Here is a 19,666-nt window from a genome sequence, read left to right as displayed (position 1 = left end):
CAAAATAGTACAACAAAAACATTGTATTCAAACAAAAATTCTAACAAAAATAATGTAATTTTAGTTTAGAGTTGAAACATATTTTTTTGTATTAATTGAAAGGTATAATATTATGAGAAATAAAGAAATTCAAATGAAATTGTATTTTTAGAGTGGGGGAAAAACATTATGGCTACACGTTGGCCTAGTGGTTAGCATGTCGGCCACACAGTCAGGCGATCGGGAAGATCTGGGTTCAATTCTCCGCTTGGGCATCTCTGGAGTTTGCATGTTCTCCCCGTGTGTGCGTGCGTTTTCTCCAAGTACTCCGGTTTCCTCCCACATTCCAAAAACATGCACGTTAGGTTAATTGGCGACTCTAAATTGTCCATAGGTATGAATGTAAGTGTGAATGGTTGTTTGTCTACATGTGCCCTGTGATTGGCTGGCGACCAGTCCAGGGTCGCCCCAAAGTCATCTGGGATAGGCTCCAGATTACCCCCGTGGCCCTAATGACGATAAGCGGAATATAAAATAATGGATGGGAAGTAAAAACATTATGGGAATAAAGTAAAAGTATTATGGGAACAAAATCATAATATTATGAGAATAAAATGTACAAAGATTATCCAAGTAGAAAGTTTAAATAGTTGGAATTAAAAAAAAAAAAAAAAAACTGAAAAAAAGAGAATGAAAGTGAGGGAAATGAGGGAATGAGCAAAAAACTGTTACAATTTAATGAGAACAACTTATATTATAAGGAAAAATAATTTTAGTAGCATTTCACCGATACCACAAAGCTGAGATACAGGTTTTTCTCTTGAAATATGTATAACTTCTTAGCATATCTTCACATGGTTCACAAAATATCAAAGTGACCCTTGCATCCTTTCATTTTTCACTATGTGACCTTCGGTGGGGAAACTTTGGACACACCTGCTGTATGCCAAAGTTCTAGCAATAGGTGATGGATTTGTTCGCTGTTATTATTTGGGCCCCAAATGTCTCATGAGCGTGTTCAGCAAAACAAGTTTGGGGAAACCCTGATCTCTCTAATGAGTGTCTGGAAATGAAACACTGATTGATCTATCAGGCCTGACAGGAGTTGCTGAATAGTCAGTTGCCCTTGCCAAATGTCAGCACTATGTCAAGTTGCATCAAACCAGAAATCTTGGTATGGTATGATATAGTTCTGGGAAGAAAAAGTCAATGTTTACAAAAAGCTTAATTTTTTTTCAAGAATTCTGCAAAATAAAAGTTACCTATTGTGGTCCTCGAGCTTTGCAGAATCAATTTGATGAAAGCGGTTATTTTACCTTAACAGTTTTCAAAGGATTCCAGTATTGTGTGGGCAAAACCAATTAGAAACCGTTCAAGTCCTGCCAAATGTGCAGAATGTGATTATTCACCTCAAAAGAACTCCACCGAGCTTTAATCCTTTTAAAAACTTTCAACATAGAGAAAATGTCACTTCTGTTGCCCACTCATTCCACCCGGTCATTATTTTATAACCAAATATCTCAAAAACATACTTTGTTATACAACAGTGCTATTTATGCAGGCTTGATTTGTGTATATCTGATAAACACACACGTCAGTCATTTAGATTTGCTTTACTGACTCCTATGCAAATGCAATCAGAAACACAAACAAACTCCAGCTGAAGAAATGAGACTCATTTCAATCAATCTTCTTGACAGACGAAGTCACATTGCGCGTGGCGTGTTGGCAACAAGACATAACTCTTCCAAGAAGCCCAACTGTGCCAGTCTATTTTATGATGTTATTATACTTTCTCTGAATTTACATCTACTTCCAAGGCTTCAGCACTGTCTAACGCTGAAAGCTCAGAAACTTGCTATGAGGGAAAATCCATACAATCGTTACTAGATTCAAAAGCAAGAAATACTTAATAGTGGCAGCATTGGACTCCTTGAGGTGATAGTTCGGATTTTTTGACATGAAGTTGTATGACATCCCCATCAGCAGTGGTGTGCATCTACAGTGACTTACCCCCCCCGTTTGGTCCCGCGAGTCCAGTTCTGGTCGGATTTCCGTGACGAGGAACGTAGTTCCGCTTAGTTGAGTCACATCTCTACAGGAGGAACGCCTCTGATTCACTTGGGGGAGAGGTTGTTCCGCACCCGCTCTTGGTTCGCATGCATCGCATCTAGACCACAAATATAAGACAAAGTTTTTGTTTTTTTCCCCTGGGAAAAATACAGTCTTAAAATTCAAGTCAACATGGTAATGATTGTTTCAAAATGACATGTTCCTGTTCAAAAACCCTGCTAGTTGTCAAAGAAGACTACTTAGTGCAAAATATGCATGCTGACCTGCAAGAACCTTGCTCGCTCCCGCCTACGCGTATCAAAATAAACACACACACACTTTGGCTCCCACCTATTGTGATTGCTGTCTTGGTCTCCCCCCCTAATTGGCAATTAAAGTGTGTCTGCAAAGCAATCAGGCAAAGGCTTGGACAGATGTGAAGCAGAGAAAAGAAAGCTTGTTTATAATTTTCCCAACAATAACTTTCTGGTCTCTTGTAGAGGACATGGATCATTATAGGCTAGAGTGCATACTTAAGAGGTTATCAACAGGCAATCACCCAGTCGAAATGATTACAGAGATAAAAACTTAATAGTGTTCTTAACTTCATTGTGAATAATGGCACAATAAAAACACAAGTCCCAATTAAATTAATTCTAATTAAGGTACATTCATGGAGCCATATAGGGCACGTGTTTATCTCTTGGAAAGACAGGGTAGATTATTTCAGTTCCTGCTCTGAGCTGATGTTTCACTTTGAAGTTATTTTTAATTGTATTATTGCCTGGGTGGGTGCTATTTCGGAAAAAAGCTATTAATTGTTGGTGGCGCATTGGCAACATGGATGCTTAGTCACAAAGCTGCCATTGAAAGGGAATCTCGCATCACTGCGCAATACTTAAATACATTCTCTGGCTGATGATGCCTTCTACAACTTAATATATTATTTTAGTAAGCGTGGCCCTCCTTACAGAGTCCAATATAGCATTTACCAATATATATATCTGACCGTGGTTCGAATCCCAGTCGAAGTAAACGGTAACATCTCACACCAACAGGTGGGTTCTTAGGCAAGACCCTTCATGTTATACAGGTGTTGGGAAACCTGGTGAGAAATTGGCTACTGGAACAAGAGGAAGACATTCCAGAACTCAACACAAGAGAAACCGACCTAAGAGAGAAGATCATGAAGTCCTGGGGGAACTCGACTACCTCCTGCTTGCCAAGGCCTAAGAAAGAAATACCATCAGAATCACTTCTGGACAACGTCAACACAGCATTGCAAGCATAGCAAGTATCCCATCTCCCAGCCCAATTGGCTGACATATGCAGCAGCATCAGTCATCCTAGAGATGCTTGGCTACAAGATGAACGGCACAGAGTACAACTGAACAGAGTAGCTAGAAGACAAGAAGCAAAAATCATGGCAACCGGAACAGATACTCAAAGCCTTCTTCCAGTAGGAAGCATCTCCTTCAAATATGCCCCATTTGAGGATGACCTGTGCCCTGCCTGGCTTGGTCGGTAACACCGCTGGCTTTGGTGTGGGAGGCTGGGATTCCAATGGTGACATGGTGCTCCCTTCATTCATGCTATATACCCATACCTCACATGAGCAACAAATGATAGAGTCGTACTGGCTTGGATGTCGCCCGGGTCAACGAGGTCCCCATCAGGTGGACCTCGGTTTCCCAAACCAAAGTGTGCTGGAAATTGGCTACTGGAACAAGAACAAGACACTCGTAGAGTGTGAGCTGGGTTTAGACAGCCTAGTTATATATTACGTATATAGGACATAGGTCATATTTTACATAAATTGCATAGGTGTCGGCGTCTAAGGATTAAAAATAGGCATCCAAGGATGGAAACCTGTGTTTACATGTGGATAAAAAGGTCCAAACACTGAGAAAAACATGTACTTTCCAATTCCGTGTATTTGTGGATGTACAGTAGTCTAATTGACACTGAATCCACAGCGTATCTGCTGTCAATCCATAGACACAAGCGCAAAACATACAATTAACCAATCTCTACGCTGGAGGTCCTTTAAAAATGAAAAAACTGAGCAAATTTGGGATAAATTCTTTTAATAATCAGGCCTTTCCTGAAGAGAGGACTACAAATTATTCCGCAAGTCTGACATCAAGCGTAGTTTTCTTGTTCTCAGCATAACAGTCAATACAGTGGGCAGTGGGGTCTTTCCAACCCAGCCCCACAAAAAAAACCAAAAAAACAACCTAAGACAACAAAAGCAGAATAATAAGTCAGTGTAGTCAAACTAATTGGGTTATTGGAGTGGCTGACGAGGTTCTCTCAAGTCACAGCTGTGTTAAGCTACCAGACTTGGGAGGGAAAAAAAGTGGGGGATGTTCTATAGATAGAACCTGATGAGGCCAAACACGTCGAGTTCATGCACTGATGAACATCTAAAAGTGGCCAATTAACTGCATAAAGCAGAAGAGCAACAATCAGCGGTGATGAAAAATGATGGCTGCACGTTGATAGGTGGGGTCATGCAGAATCCAGAGGTAACAAGCATGTGGAGTGGAGCCGCTGTTGTACTTGTGACTATTGTTAACATGTTTTCCCCATTCAGAGACAATCTGAAATTGGCTGTGATGAATGCAAACATGTAAATCGTAGTGTGCTGCAGTGGGTAATGCTGTAGGTAGGAGAACACATTATGTTCAGCTGCGCTGTGAATGGGTATTGTGGTTTAATGATGCAAATGAAAGATTAGTTAATCGATCTAGAATTATGTATGCTAACATTGTATTTTTTGGCACACATTTGCCAAAATACCACTAAAATGCCGTGATTACATGCTGACAATAGGCAGCACTTAGGCTCTTAGTGTGCGCTCACCCTTGTCATGTTTTGTTTGGTTAAAGACGACTCTGGTGCGTTGACTCTGCTAATATTAGGGGTGTCCCAATACGATTTTTTCACTTCTGGTCTGATCCCAAAATTGCAGCCTTGACTATCGGCTGATGCCAATATAGTAATTTCAATGTCAGCACAAATCATACATATTTTTATGACTTTTTTTTGTAGTGCGGAATGTTAGAAAAAGCTCTATTAAGTGCTATTACTCAAACAGATCAATAATCAGTTACGATAGGTATGACAAAAACGGACCCATTTACTTCCTTTAACTATATGAGGTATACTTTTTATCCACAGTGTAGTGGCTGCTAGAGAAGTGGCAGTTCTGGCTTGAATGACGCCCTGGGCGGGTGGACGCTGTCCACAGACAAGCTGGACCGGTCGACAAGCCGCGTGTTTTCACGTCGTGACATGGGTTATTTTGTCCACAGAAATGTGTAACACATAAAGATTAAACATAAAAAGTAGCCCACCGCCGGAAAAAAATTGTGCTGCATCAATCTTGATCGTTCTCTTTAAAAGATCAGACGTCTTGTTGAATGAGCTTGCGTTGGAACATGGAACCTGACCTGGCACTGTGGTCGGACACACTCTCCAAGTAGCCGACGTGCTGCCCCGGGGGTCAGGGGAACCAGGATAGAAAGTCGGTGAAGGCACCTGGCCTGCATATGTTCTTTACTGATCCAACAACAAAAATGCCAGTGTGAACCCGAAGAAAACTGCACCAATGTGCGCACAAAATATCTCGTTTTTATTTATTTTTTTGTTCCAAGCAGCGTAACGAACCACAAGCGTGAGCGCAGCGTTCGTCTCAACACAAACTTCCACCCGACGACAACGTGCACCTTTTTGTCCCCGCTGATATTAAGCTTGAAAGTCATGTCGGAGGACAGCATCGTCTGTTACTCTACCTTTTTCTACATGTCTTTTACTTAACTTGACATTATCTAAAGGGCAACAGAATATGAGGAGGAGGAAAAGCCACCGTAATCTCTTCCTCACTTAGTCACTCTCATCCTCTCTCTTTTTATTCTACACTGATGCTTTGTTCTGTAAGTGCAGGGCAAAGAGAAGTTGTGGGAAGAAAGTTACTTTCTGAGTCAACTGCGATGTGACATTAAATTAATAAAACAAATGTGTTCGGGGGAGATATAGCACTTTTAGCAAGAGGTAAGAGGATGGACAAATCCTCAAGTGCTTCCAAGTCTTTTTATGTCTTTTCCGAGGCGTGTGCAATTTGTGTGCACAGGATTGTGTCTTTGAGAGTGTCACCTTCACGGAGTTTAAATCCCGCAAATCCTTTCTCTGTTGGACGATGGCTTGTCTGGCTGTACTGTGCTAGGGAGGTGATTCCACAAAGCCACACATACACAAACCAACACCGTCTCCTGGAAACAAATATATTGCTGGGCTTCCCCATTTTTTTTTTCTTTCCTAACCACCTACCTATCTATCTGCAGTGCACATACGGACAAGCTGACCTTTACGTCCACTCATTAAACTCATCTACCACCCACTGATCAGGGAGATAAGACCTTCAACCCTTGGCCATCCCTAGTGGGGGAGGCATGGCAGCAATCAGCCCCCCGCCTGGTTCTCATCTATCATACCTGAGCAGCTAAGGGTGATAGTTAAGACTTACTGGTGTGTAAACAGACACCGGGTACACACAGCTGGAGAGGAGTTGGGCATTGAATAGCAGAGGCACATCCCTGGATAAAAGGTGGAAACATGACCGTATGGCAGCCTTACATTGCAGAAAGACGTCCAACTATTCATATTTTGCAATAGAAAGTACCCCCCCTCAGATATTTTATTAAGGTATAGTTTCTCAAGAGATACTGCTATAGAAAAGAACCTCAGTTATACTTTGGAGTAGTCAGTGTACAGCTTAAATAGTAGTATACATGTATATTTATCATCCACGAAAAGGACTCAACATACAAAACATTATAGGCATGGCGGCAGTTGTGTCATTTTCTGACATTTTTCTTGCATGAGTGCTGCAGGCACTGGGGAATTGTGGTTCATTGAGACACATGTACTGTGACATTTATGTATTACTTATCAGAATCATTTTATTTTGTACATATATTCATCAAAATGACACAATAGTATATTTTTGTAAATTTCAATTATTTGATATTTGCATGGACCTCATCAGGGCCAGCCTTTCTTCCCCAGTATTTGAAGTCGGCACTGGGATCCCATAGTCCTCCTCCTTTGAGGTTGTCTACCATGCTGCTTCTGGAGCTGCTGCATCTCCAGTATTTGACAAAAAAAATTCTGACTAGCCATCCCACTTCTGACACCAACTGTGGTTTGGTGTTTAAACAACAAAAGAAATGTATCAAAGCTGATTTTCTCTCCTTATGTAAATGATTGCATATAAATGTTAGATATATTTGGCAAACAAAAAAGTTAAGTGTGTTAAAAAGTCCTTTTTGTAACTGTAGGTGTTTTACCGTCTGTAAATGTAATATTGAATTAACCAAGACACATTCCAAGTGTTCATATGCTAATTAACGTTCTAATCCAAAAGATTGGTGAATAAAAAGAGGGTCCTTGTTTACGTTTGCAATTTGCATAAGTAGTGCTCAAAAAGCGGTTTGTGCGTACTTTGTTGTATGCACGCGCGTCGGCTTGCATTTACCTCCAAGATATGCCGACTGTGGTGCTCCCTGTTCCTCCACTTCATATTGATCGCTAATTGTGCCACTTTGGTGTCGACATGAATCAGTGCTGTGGTGGTGTTAGAAAACAAAACCATACAGGATCTTAATTATCACCCCCCCCAAAAAAAAATAAAATAGAAAAAAAAACAAAACAAGCAGGGTCCCTGGTGAATAATACAAACGGAAGAAGTGGTTCAAAGTTACCATAGTGAATTCAGCGGGGAGGCTTTAGCAGCGGGAAAGTTCTGTTGAACAAGCTAATGGAGAGCTCTTTCATGTGGAGATCTAAAATGATCGGCTAAATTAACTTGGAAAGGTGCATGATGGGAAGAGAGTTGGCATTTACTTCTAGTACTGTATGCATCATAGGGGACAGCATTATTCTTATGGAAGAACTATTATACATACTCTGCAATTACTTTCTTTCTAATTCAGCACTCTGAAAGAAGAACAACATTTACGGAATTAAGGCTGCCAGCACTCAGTGAAAAGTGCATAGGGATGTTTTGCAAGGCAATTACTGTATTGGCAGTGAGCCAGTGCATCAGTAATGCATGTGGTGGGTGCCTTGTGTTGAACATGTTTTACATACTTGTTCCATATTTGAGTGATGATTTTGGTTAAAAAAAATAAAAATAAAAAATAACAATAAAGAAAATACAAATATATATATGTATATATACATATATATATATATACAAACTCTACACCTAGGGTTAAGTCAAAAATAAAACACAGCAGCAGTGGCGGCTGCTTCAATGCAGCCTTAATGTAGCCGGTGCGATGTGGCGAGGTGTCACTACGCCAGAAATATAGTTCTTTGGCATTAACGCCTACAATAACAATGCCTAGCTTAGTTAATATGCAAGTCACATTATGTAAATGAAGTGTTGTTGGCAGCTTTTGTAGGTTTTTTCAGAAGGCTTTATAGGTGGAATAGGTGTGTTTTTTCTTAGCTGCCTCTTTTTTAGCTGTTTTTATATCTTCAGAACACACAGAAAAGATTTTGGATGATGAGCAAAGTTTCCCCAAAAAGTGCGGTTTTCCTTTAAGCATTAATATGTCACATTTTACACTAGCGTTCCCGTAACACACTTAAATCCATGATTAGTAAGTGGAAAACATGACACAAAAGCCTGCAGTGCTAAATATTCAGCATCGGTGAGAATCTTAATGTTTACCAAATATAATCCCTTCATTTCTTTACATGTAAAAAAAATAATACTGTATTACGAAAGGGGTATCTCCCTCTCATTGTTAAGAGATGGAAGGTCTTCACGTTCTTGGCAATCGGTCCACGAATGCAGAATGTTAACCCTGTCTGACATGCTGGATGATGGTGCTTGGGAATAAAGGCCACCTTGACTGCAGTAATTACAGGCTACACATCACTACCCACCAATTACTGCACAAAATTTTGATTATTTTGTTGCACAAACAAGATCCAAGGCCGATTTGGACAGGTCTTTGAGAGCAGACGACGTAAAGAACCCTCCATGCAGGAAAAACACAAGAACCATATTAAGTGACCTTTCTATTAGTGCACGTTTAATAAGGGTGGTCTGTTTATTTATATGACTGACATTTAGAATGATTTGTTTCATCCACTTCCCAAAATGTTAATGAAATTATTTTCTCACAGATGTAATTGGGCCCAATTCAGGTTCCAAATTGAAGCCCAGTTAACAAATGCTCTGTTATGGAGAAATAGTTGTAAGGAAATTATGAACTATACTATAAGTGAGTTGCTATGATTAACTATAGGAGCTCAGTTGGGATGCACAACATTCCAAATGGCGTCTGCATGCCAAACTGCAATTGTGACTGTGGATATGGACGCTCAGCGTTAGCAATTCAGAGGGTGTGATGCAATAAAAGCATCAGTGCGTCGAAGTTTACGATATGGGATTCATTTATTCCCGACGGGATGGTGTCATGTGACCTGCTGCCACAGAACAAGATGCCAATTAAGGTTGCTTACTTCCCCCCATTGGTTCCTGAAGTCATCTGGTTATGGTTATGTTATTCTATTAGAAGATTTATGAATTTAATGGATTAAATTTCTTGATTACACAGATAAATATTAGATTACCCCGGGAGCGCTCATGGAACAGTTGCTGTCAATCGGGATCCACGATGCATATTAACATTTTCCAAATTATGTTCAAGTTTGAATTCATAGGTTGTTGCTGGGGGAGCAAAAAGGGAACGCGCTAGCAATTCTCTCTAGCCATTAAAATGACACTTTACACAAGGCTGACTTTGCACGCTTGGTGCAAAGGGAGAAAAGAGATTTTCCAGAAATTACTATGGAGGTGCAATGAGTGAAGGTCTGAAATTAGACAGCGAGAGACGGTAGACACACCGAGCTGTTTTCATGCGGCTTTTACTCAATTTTGCTGATTGTTTATTATCCAAGTAACTGGGACTTGAATTGGCCGACAAAGCCACTGTGAGGAACGGTTATTAATCGCTTTGCGCTTTGGTACTGCTGTGAGTTTAATAATTAAGAGTGGATAGTTTGAATCAAGCCTGGCATGTGATGTGATGAGCCCTGAAAACCTGAGTGCTGCATGAACGTGAGCTTGGGAAATTTCCTTTTTCAAGGTGAAATTCCACCCGTAATGGCTATTTCTTTTTTTCAGCCTTTCTTCCTGATTCTTTGGATTGGTGAAGAAGTGGATCACAAAATTTAAAAGGATTTAAAATTTAAAAAAAAAAAAAATAAGAGCAATGTCTTTGGTTAAAGCGCTGGACTCTTACCATCATTGAGGAAGACCGATGAAAGAGCCCAGAACGAAAGTATACAGTCTATACAGCAGTTGCTGCACCCCTATAGAAAGTGAAAACTAAGCTTGTGTACCTGGAAAGTTAATGCTAAGCCCGTGTGAAAAAGAAAGTTACGTTTGTGTGAGTGAGAACAATAAATCTATTGTGTGTTTCACAGTATTATTTCATGCATCATATCTACTGTAAGTGTTGTGCAATTCTGATTGTGCTACGTGAGTGTGTGTGTGTGTGTCCTGAAGGCCCCTATGAGAAGTTGTTAGACTAAAAATACACTGAGCTGTTAAGACTGAACCTATAGTGGTTAGCGTTAGCTAGTGGTTAGCGTTGCTGAACCATGTGGCGCGACACCGGAAGCAGTTCAGAGTCTGATGACTCAGAACCCGACCCTGATTCTTCTGATGAGTGGCTATTATATTATTATAATGATAATAATATCTAACACGCCAAAATTGGAGGATATCAAGCTAGCAGGTGGATTTAATAACCGCCTGCGAAAAGAGGGGAGCTACTGTATTGTATTATATATTATTATATTTTTGATATTATAACTCTTTAAAGGCTCGCAGAAAACTAGAAAAGGTACACAATTTTGCTACATGCTTTGAACGGGGGAAAGTAGTGCCATCTGGTGGGCAAATATAACAATAAAAAATAATGCCAGTGGTCTAATTTGAAATCTTAACACACAGGATTACATTAGTTCAGAACAAATACAAGAAAAGTGTTTCAGATAATAGAGATAAAAGATGGCAAAATAGTTTTCAAATTGGGCGTTCGTCATGGAACAGATGTCAGCTTTTGAGCAGTTTAAGGTTCAGGGGTGACACTTATATGTAAAAAAACAACTTAAATGTTTATCTGGCAAATTGGATGTATAGCCATTCAACACAGCTACAATGCCCTAGAAAATGGATGGCGCAACATATTTCTTGGATCTCTGAAGGATTTCAACACAATGGAAAATACGCATTTTCCAATGTATGCATTATCTTCAAGTTAACATTCCTAGTTATAATTTCCTAAATGGAACTTCATGTGGAATGCAAGCACCTTTCCGCCATGTCTAACAACAGCACTGACATTTTACAGCATTTGAGGAGCACTGTCAAAAGGTATGCAGTAACAAGACGCTGAAAAGGGAAAAAATAAACAAAACAAAGTTGAAAAAAGGCATATGTGGATGGGAGTGAGGCTTGTACACACACACACGCGCACGCGCGCACACACACGCGCGCGCGCACAACAGCCCAAAACACACATTGCGACTAACTGAGCAGCAGGGCTATGGAGTGTAAGCAGGTGTCCCATGGGAGAGAGTGTACCATTAGCAGATCATTTCCCTCCCCGCTCCAGCGGGCGCTCCTCTATCATACCTCTGCTGTCAGCACTGCCTCCGAGGATTATGTGGGAAACAGAAAGGGGGAGCAAGTTGGGAAGAGAAAGGGAGAGAGAGAGAGGGCGAGAGCAGGCGTGCTGGGGAGGGAGAGCAGAGTGTGTAATTGAAACTTGCATAGACTCCCTGTGCCCTCAAAACTGTGACTAATACACAGCAGCATTTTTTGTTGTTGTTTTTTTTTCAACATCTTGCGTGGCTCGACTTCCAAGTTTTGTTTGACTTGTGAGACATACCTATCCATGCGATTGTTAAATCCAAATTGTACATCTTTCATGTTGCGGGACGTTGCTGTGAAGCAAAACTGATCAAACGTAGATACAGCCGGTGACTGTTTCTTTACTGAACATCAAATACTAGCCCTCAGCCCAACAGCTGGCCCTGCTGAAAAATATATCTGAGATTCCTTTGGCGGGTCATTCTGTGACACTTTCCTTCATCCCTGACCCTCTGAGAGCTGCTCGACCTGTAGGCAGAGTGGTGGTCCTGCAGGAAACAAGCCCGGCTGTCATCACGAGAGAAGGACACTTCACCGTGGATAGGGCAGACAAAAGGAACGAGAAGCTGTGAAGGATGGAGACGGTCGATTGAAAAAGGGTAAAAGGTGTAAGAGAGATATAATGAGCAGGGACCAGAGCGACAGGAAAATGTCGGTGGCTACAGAGCAGACGCCTCAACCTACAACTGCTTCTCAGCTTGTGGACATCACGTGTTCATACAAAATGCATGCTGTCCCCTGTGGCCTCAAACGTATCAGGGAAGGTGTTCATGTAATGGTACACACGTTGGCTCATTGTGTTTCTTGTCAACGCTCAACCAGTAGTTGTTCAATTTGGTTTTTTGGTCCAATATCAAAGCCAGAGAGTCAGGGGTGTCCAAAGTGTGACCTGGGGGCCCACGGCATATTCTAAAAATATTATTTAACAAGAAACAGAAAAAAATAAAATAAAATCAGCAGGAACTTTACAGGAATAAAGTCCAAATTTTAAGAGAAAAATTTTGTAATCTAACAAAAACAGTCGTAATTTCACGAGAATATGGTCGAAATATGAGGAAAAATTATTTTAGCAGCATAAAGTTGAAATATTAAACTACAAATGTTATTTTTTAAGAATCATACAATTACGAGAACTGTTTTAATTTTGGGAAAATTAGGTCAAGGAAAAGTTATAACATTAATAGCATAAAGTAACCTGATTATTATAATGAATAAAGTCATTATATTCTGAAAATAAATAAATAAAACAGCCGAAATGGGGAAAAAAAAAACAAAAAAAAAAGCTGTAATCTTATGAGAATGAAGTCAAAATATTAAGAGAAAAAAGTATGAATTCGAAATACTATGAGGAAAAATGTAATTCATGGTCAAGTTTTCAAGTTTTCAATTAAAGTTTATATCGTTAACAGTATAACAGTATAGCTCTGCAAGCACTTTAAGCAGGCTTCTGCATGGGGTGAGCTTGTTTTAGTTTTATTATATGGTGGTTGAATTGCTTTTATACTCGTATGCCAGTTAGGCATGTTAAAATGTAAAAAACAATAAAAAGAAACGTTAAAATGTTCCTAAAAACATTGGTTGTTAAAGTGCTCATGACACCACAAAATGCAATAAAAAAAATAATATTCACTTCACAAAACAAGCAACTGAGAAGTTAAGTGGTTGTTGCTTGTGGTTCCGTGAAGAACAAACGGTTTCTACCACTTATCCTAGACTCCTGTCTCTGTCTGGATCGCCACATTTGATGACGGTTGACGGAAGTAACATGTCGACTGACAACGGTGACAACGATGCGACTGTAGCAGCACCGCTCAATGCTAACGATGCAGATAACAACTTTTGGCAACACATCGAAGTCCAGCTCCGACTGCAAGGAATAACACAGGACGCGACAAAGTATTTCCACATCACTAAACTTTCGGGCCTTACCTGATGCTTTCGGGCATTGCCCCAGTTGGAGCGAAACCACGTTGAGGTCCTTTGGAACCACACCTGAGACCACCTTTCCAAAGAACCTGGTTCCCAGGTACAATTATCTTTCAACTTACAAAATGAACTGGACTTTGATTTTAATACATTTTACCCCCAATCAGAGTGTGAAATATTCAACAATAGCATAGTCCGACTTTGATCATCATCTCTCATATATAGAAGACAAGATAAACAGAAGTGAGTCCAAAACAACGATAATACATCACATTCCCAGTGCTCAGTTTGTGACGACACCCTCGCTGTCACAACATCAATGATATGACGATTTAATGATTTGTGGCTTGTCAAACACAAACACCGCTGCAACCGCCAGCTATTGATGAGACTGCAGTGAAGGCAAACGATAAGAGGCAGAGACGGCTTCGTCTGGAGTCGTGGAAAATAAATCACATAAAAGCCATAGCGATACATTTTCATCAGAGTGCTGTTTTGTAAATGTACTAAAGGAAGATTTCTTGATATTTTTGCTTGGGGGTGGGGAAACGGGAAGGAAATCATTACTGTTGGACTAAAAGTAATTTGTTATTCAAGTCCATTAATGCAAATAGCTTTAGAGAGAAGGGAGCAATACAGTAAAGTGAATATTAATCATTGTGGTGCAATGGAATTAAAATGGCATTCCGACAACTGTTGGTTTAACATGACAGCTGTCTGCAGAGATGCAGAGACAGCCACTCTCTATAAACAGGTGCTATTCTGGGAGTTCAGGGAAGTTTGTCTCTCAACTCAGAAGTGAGCCTTAGGCCTCGCTCTGAGCCTCCCTGACGATGGCAGACTATTTCCGTCCTTGTGAAAACCGCAGCAGCTCGTTCTCATATTCACCTTAGGATTCATGCATCATAGGAAATCACATATTTGCATGCAAGTGCAGCTCTTGCGATACTCGTATTAGGGGTATAGCATATATATTTGTAATACAATTTTACAAAATATTCGGTCTGGTACAGAGGCGTCCCGAGTTCCCACACAGAACACAATGAGTGAAGCATTGCAAATGTAACAGCCTTTGGCTAGCGAGAGTCATGGTGATCGTACCAAGAAAAGCCAGTTTGAAAACCTCTAATGTCTCTGAAGTCTCCTGTTCGGGAGTACGTAGTAGTAGATTAGACGAAAGCAGTGTCCCGTTCACTAGAAATCGGTAATGGGGCTAGCAGCTGCAACGGTTAATGCTGCACTTCAATCAATTAGGAACTTTGTCATGATTCAACTTCCTGTTCTGCCCTCTTATTTTGTATGTGTTTCCTGTGTGTTCTCGGTCCACTTGACTCCTGTGCAGCAACCGTGTAATCAGGTTAGACAAGGTTCAAAAGGCCATTGTCGTCACCAAGACGCCGCTGGTTCAGTCAATGACAAACCAGTTCTGTGCCACTCCACGTTCCTAGTTTTGCTTCTTGCACCTTGTCTTGCTTAATTTTAGTTTTCGCTCCTTGTAACCTGCCGGTTTACTTTGTACTTTGTCTTGTAGTAGGGCTGTGATTTTTCTTTTTTGTTATTACCTCCCGCTGAATGCAACCTTCAGTTGTCATCGTTTATCTTTTACCTCTTGTAGTTCACGTGATATGAGCTCTTTGTTTTTTTAAAACCTTTTTTCACCACTTACGTGCTTGTCTCTGCATCTCGGGGGTCTAACCTAGCACAGTCCTAGACGCCGCAGTCATTTTAAACGTACTTTAAACTGCTATTGTTGCACTTGTCGGCATTTTTGCACTTTCCTAAAAAGAAACGTAAATTATTATATTTAAATTCACTTTTTTATCGTTTTATTATTTATAATTTTTGTCATTTTAACGTTCCATTTACATTGATTACGGCATACTATGGCACACACACACACACACACACACACACACACACACACACACACACACATATACAGTATTGACTACCCTGCTTCCTGTACACAAGTCATTTCTTCAGTTTGGAATGCCATGTCGGGTCACCAGGACTCCGACTGACCTGACATCAGCTGTCTGTTCGGGAGATGCGGAAATAAAAGCTTCGCCCCGGATCAGTGAAGCATCCGACACAGTCGCTGAGGCTTTTTGGGTCTGTGAGGCAGAGGGTGCCTATCTGTCACTTGCATGAACATGCAAACCAAATAGGTAGAAACTAAAGCTTGAATACAGGATATGTGTATCAAACTCATTTTATTTGGTCAAACAAAACTATAATTGAAAAAAATAGAATCAGAAATATTATTATGTTACGATGGTGTTTTTAGATATGCGTTTGTCCATAGTCTTACTTATAAGTATTATTTACGTTTTCTAGTTCCATCCCTGGCCTATTTTCACCCTGTCTGAGTCCGTGTGGTTTGCCTTTTGTTTCCATCACACAGTTAGTTTCATCCCAATCTTCCCCATCCTCCTCTCTTGCTTTGTTTTGCTGCTGTGTTTCTCCTCTCCACCGTCATCGTATTTATATGATTCTGAGACTTGATAGGAGGACCCTGGGCAATCTCTCACACAGCCCGACTTCTCTCCTCCTCCGCCTCATACATCAAGCTGCTGCTTGCTTTTTCTTTTCCAGAGAGCTACAAACAAGACAAGTTCTCAGTCTAAATGTATTTCTGCCCTCGAGCCAAGGTAGGGTTCCAGCAATAAGCAGGGTATTGAAATACTGTTTATTTCCATTTAACCTTTTCCATCTCTCTCCAAAGCAGTTACTATTGCTTTGGTTTCAGCTATTCCTTGAACTCCCTTGAGCTAAGCAACATGCGTAACTCTCACAGTAGCCATGTTTTTATGAGAGCAATTTCACAACAACAAGGAACCAAAGACGTCCCAACAAACTTTTAGATTTTCTTCATTTGATTAGTACTGAAACAAAAGGCAATTAAGGAAAGCTTGTCACTGATCCTTTACAGACCACCAACAAGGTTGCAAGATTGAATTTGCTAGTAGATTTTATGCATCTGGGATAGAACTTTTATGGTCTTCAAGGATCATTGACTTGTGCTGCAATGCTGCAGTATGTAGAGAGACAAAGGAGAAGCGGCTAAGGTCGAAAATTGCTTAAGTTTCTCCAACTCGCCAGGAAAGGCAAACCCAACAAAGACAGTCCAAGTTAATACGTAGCTTGATTGGGAATGACTTGGATTCATAACTTGTCATAAAATGGGTGAATATGTCATCAAGTGGTGTATTGCATACATTTGTTTACACTGCATTCACGTTGTAAGATATGGGAGAAAAATGTACAGTACCTCACATTTCAGGCACCGTTTATGTTAAAGATCTCCCCAAAGGACAACACTATAGAAAAGAAACTTGGATATACAATCGTCCCTCGCAATAGCAGGGTTTGATTATCGCTCCCTCGCTATATTGTGTTTTTTTAAAGAAAAGATTGCTTTTTTGTGGTATTCTATTATTAGTTCATCTGTAATTAGGCAAAACATCATGAAATACAAGTGATATGTAATATTCTGGTCAATAGGCAGCAGTAATGACATACACGGTACAATCCGTGGGAGACTCATGGGTAAAAAAATACACTGCTAATAGACAGATATGACCTGAGAATACAATGTCCTGGATGAATGACAATATTCACAGGCATAATAGATAGACAGAAATTATCTATGTAATAATAGCAGTAATAATAGCCGTTGAGGCAGCAGTGGTGTTCAGGATCCCACTGTAAATGAAAGATGAGGAAGAGTATCACAGGTGAATCAGACATTTTGATGAGCCGGTATCATGGAGGCAGGGATGTGAGAAATTCTGAGCCTGGTGACGTGATAATATGCACATTAGATGAGTAAATTTACTACCATCACAAACTTTGGGTTATACTGATAGTTTTATTAATTTACAGTGTACCTTTTATCACTAACCATTTTCAAGCTACAACCTTTTGAAATAGTAATGTCAAAACTGAAAAAAAATTCTGGCGCCTAAAGGGCTAAGTTTATAAGAAATAAATGTGAGGCTAACTGGTTGGCTCGCGGCCATCTCAAGTCCCTGCGCCCTAACAATGTGTTGTAAACAATGAATAATACGAGTGTAAAGATGGCTATGGGCGAGTCATTTCATGGCTAAAGCACACTAATGATGTTAAAAACTGTATGGCCTATTATTAGTCAAACAATATTCATATTGAAGCAAATTTTACGCATTTTAGGCCAAAATCAGTATTTAAGCATAAACATTTCTAAATTCAGAAGACGCACTCAGACGCTGTGAATGATACGTAGTTTTCCACACTGGTCACTAGGTGTCAGTAATGTTACTGTACTGTTTGTTGAGACACATACCAGACTTGATCGCTGGAACAACAGGCTTTTATTGCAGGTTTGAATTAGCTTACAACAGGAACAACAGACTAATAAAAAACCCTAATAACACGAGCTACTGTTACAGCCATAACTCACTTAACACTGAACCCCCAAAGTCACTTCCTGGACGCCACTCCGCTCCTCTAGGGAACACTTAAATGGCCAATTATCTCTTATTTTGTCTACTATATTGGGCAATACGAGTTTAAAGGTGACTATAGCGATGTTAGTTCATGTCTAGGGGGGCTCGAATAATAAAAAAAAAACTAAATTTGTAACGGACTAGAATGAAACAGTGTCTGCATGTTTTATGGATACATCAACATTTTATAGTTAAAATTGATGCTTTTATAATTTCGCTGTATTACCGGTATAATAGCTTCTGCGTTGGCTCCACCCGTCCTAAAGTGCAGCGGCAGCCTTTCAGGGTTTATAGTCTTGTGCATGGTATCTTGCTCCAATATTCAAAAAGCTGACGACAGACGTGTTAATTGCAAATATTGACAAAAAATAGAATAACGCTAATAAGCTCCCGCTGATTGTTAAGGTGTGGAGGGCTGCGCTGCATTTGACTAATCAGCCAAAGAAAGTTACAGATGTTGGAGTGGTTGGGTGATTAGAATGTGTGGGTTTCAAAATGGTAGACAGACATCGACTAACAAGCACGGGCACTCCTAATCAAGGCTTTGCACACTTCACAGTGGCAGCAAAAGGTCGCCTGTGATTGATTCAAATGAGGGGAAGCATAAAGCCAACCCTTGCATGTCTTTAAAACTTCCTTAGGTTGAAGCACAACGTTGTTTAAAAAGCTTGTGTTTTCTATGACCAGTCCTCTCTATAGGGAGCGAATACATACAGTGAAAGTGTGTGGGAACAACCGCACACAAGTGTCCTGCAGCGCGTGGGTGTGAATCAATAAGTCCTCCAAAAATCAGAGGATTTATTGATCGTTAGTCTTTCTTGTGTCAGGTGTCATTCATATCAAAAAGCCCTTTTATTGGTAAGGATACTCCAGGGATTTAGTTGAGCAACTTATCCCTTTTAAGTTTGCAAGTTTTTGAAGTTTCACATCGATCTTTTTTCCTATTAGCACCAAGTGCTACACGCAAATCACTCAGAGAATTTCAAGATGAGCACTGTAGAAGTATGATTTGGAACCGCCTATGCGTCGAAGCATTTATTATATGAACGGTGAAAAAAAAGATATTTAATTACTAGGCGTGTCACACGATTTTGTGAGATTAAAATGTGACAAGATTTCCCGTTCAGAAAAAAAACATGGCCACTAGGCCTGGGGTGATAATAAATTAATTAAATCACACAATAACTGAAAATTTTAAGGACGAGTAAGGACGAGAGTTCACTCTGTGTATTACTATCAGCACCTCGGCATAACCTTGGTTTGTCCCATGGAACTACGGCATGAACGGAGAGAGCCCTTTTGGCAATCATACAGTCTCTTCGCCTCGGTGGATGGAGGCGGGGCCGCTCGCATACACACAGAGTGCAGGAGAGTGTAGCCTCGTGAGGAGAAAGGCAAGGTAACGTAGAAAAAAAAATACTAGATTGCAATATATTGTCATATTTTTTCATTGAACTTTTCCTCAAAAATAATGTTAAGA

General features: G+C 40.2%; 1 protein-coding gene across 15 annotated transcripts in view; it reads right to left on the bottom strand.

Moving 5' to 3' along the window:
* adgrb2 (adhesion G protein-coupled receptor B2) overlaps positions 1-19,666 on the bottom strand; it is a 468,300-nt gene that overhangs the window by 254,507 nt on the left and 194,127 nt on the right. For 14 of the 15 annotated variants that reach the window (XM_054763619.1, XM_054763622.1, XM_054763613.1 and 11 more), the window contains exons 1-2: positions 3,203-3,234; positions 1,993-2,149 (exon numbers count right to left, since the gene is read on the bottom strand). In XM_054763619.1, the coding sequence (XP_054619594.1) occupies positions 1,993-2,149; positions 3,203-3,219 (174 nt within the window). In that variant the 5' untranslated portion in view covers positions 3,220-3,234. Of the gene's footprint in view, positions 1-1,992; positions 2,150-3,202; positions 3,235-19,666 lie in introns of those variants that run through there. The other variant, XM_054763627.1, reaches the window with a different exon arrangement.

This window comes from Dunckerocampus dactyliophorus, chromosome 20 (genome assembly GCF_027744805.1).
Source record: "Dunckerocampus dactyliophorus isolate RoL2022-P2 chromosome 20, RoL_Ddac_1.1, whole genome shotgun sequence".
Taxonomy (NCBI): domain Eukaryota; kingdom Metazoa; phylum Chordata; class Actinopteri; order Syngnathiformes; family Syngnathidae; genus Dunckerocampus; species Dunckerocampus dactyliophorus.
The sequence above is the reverse complement of the archived record's forward strand: the minus strand, read 5'-3'. Positions and strand labels throughout refer to the sequence as shown.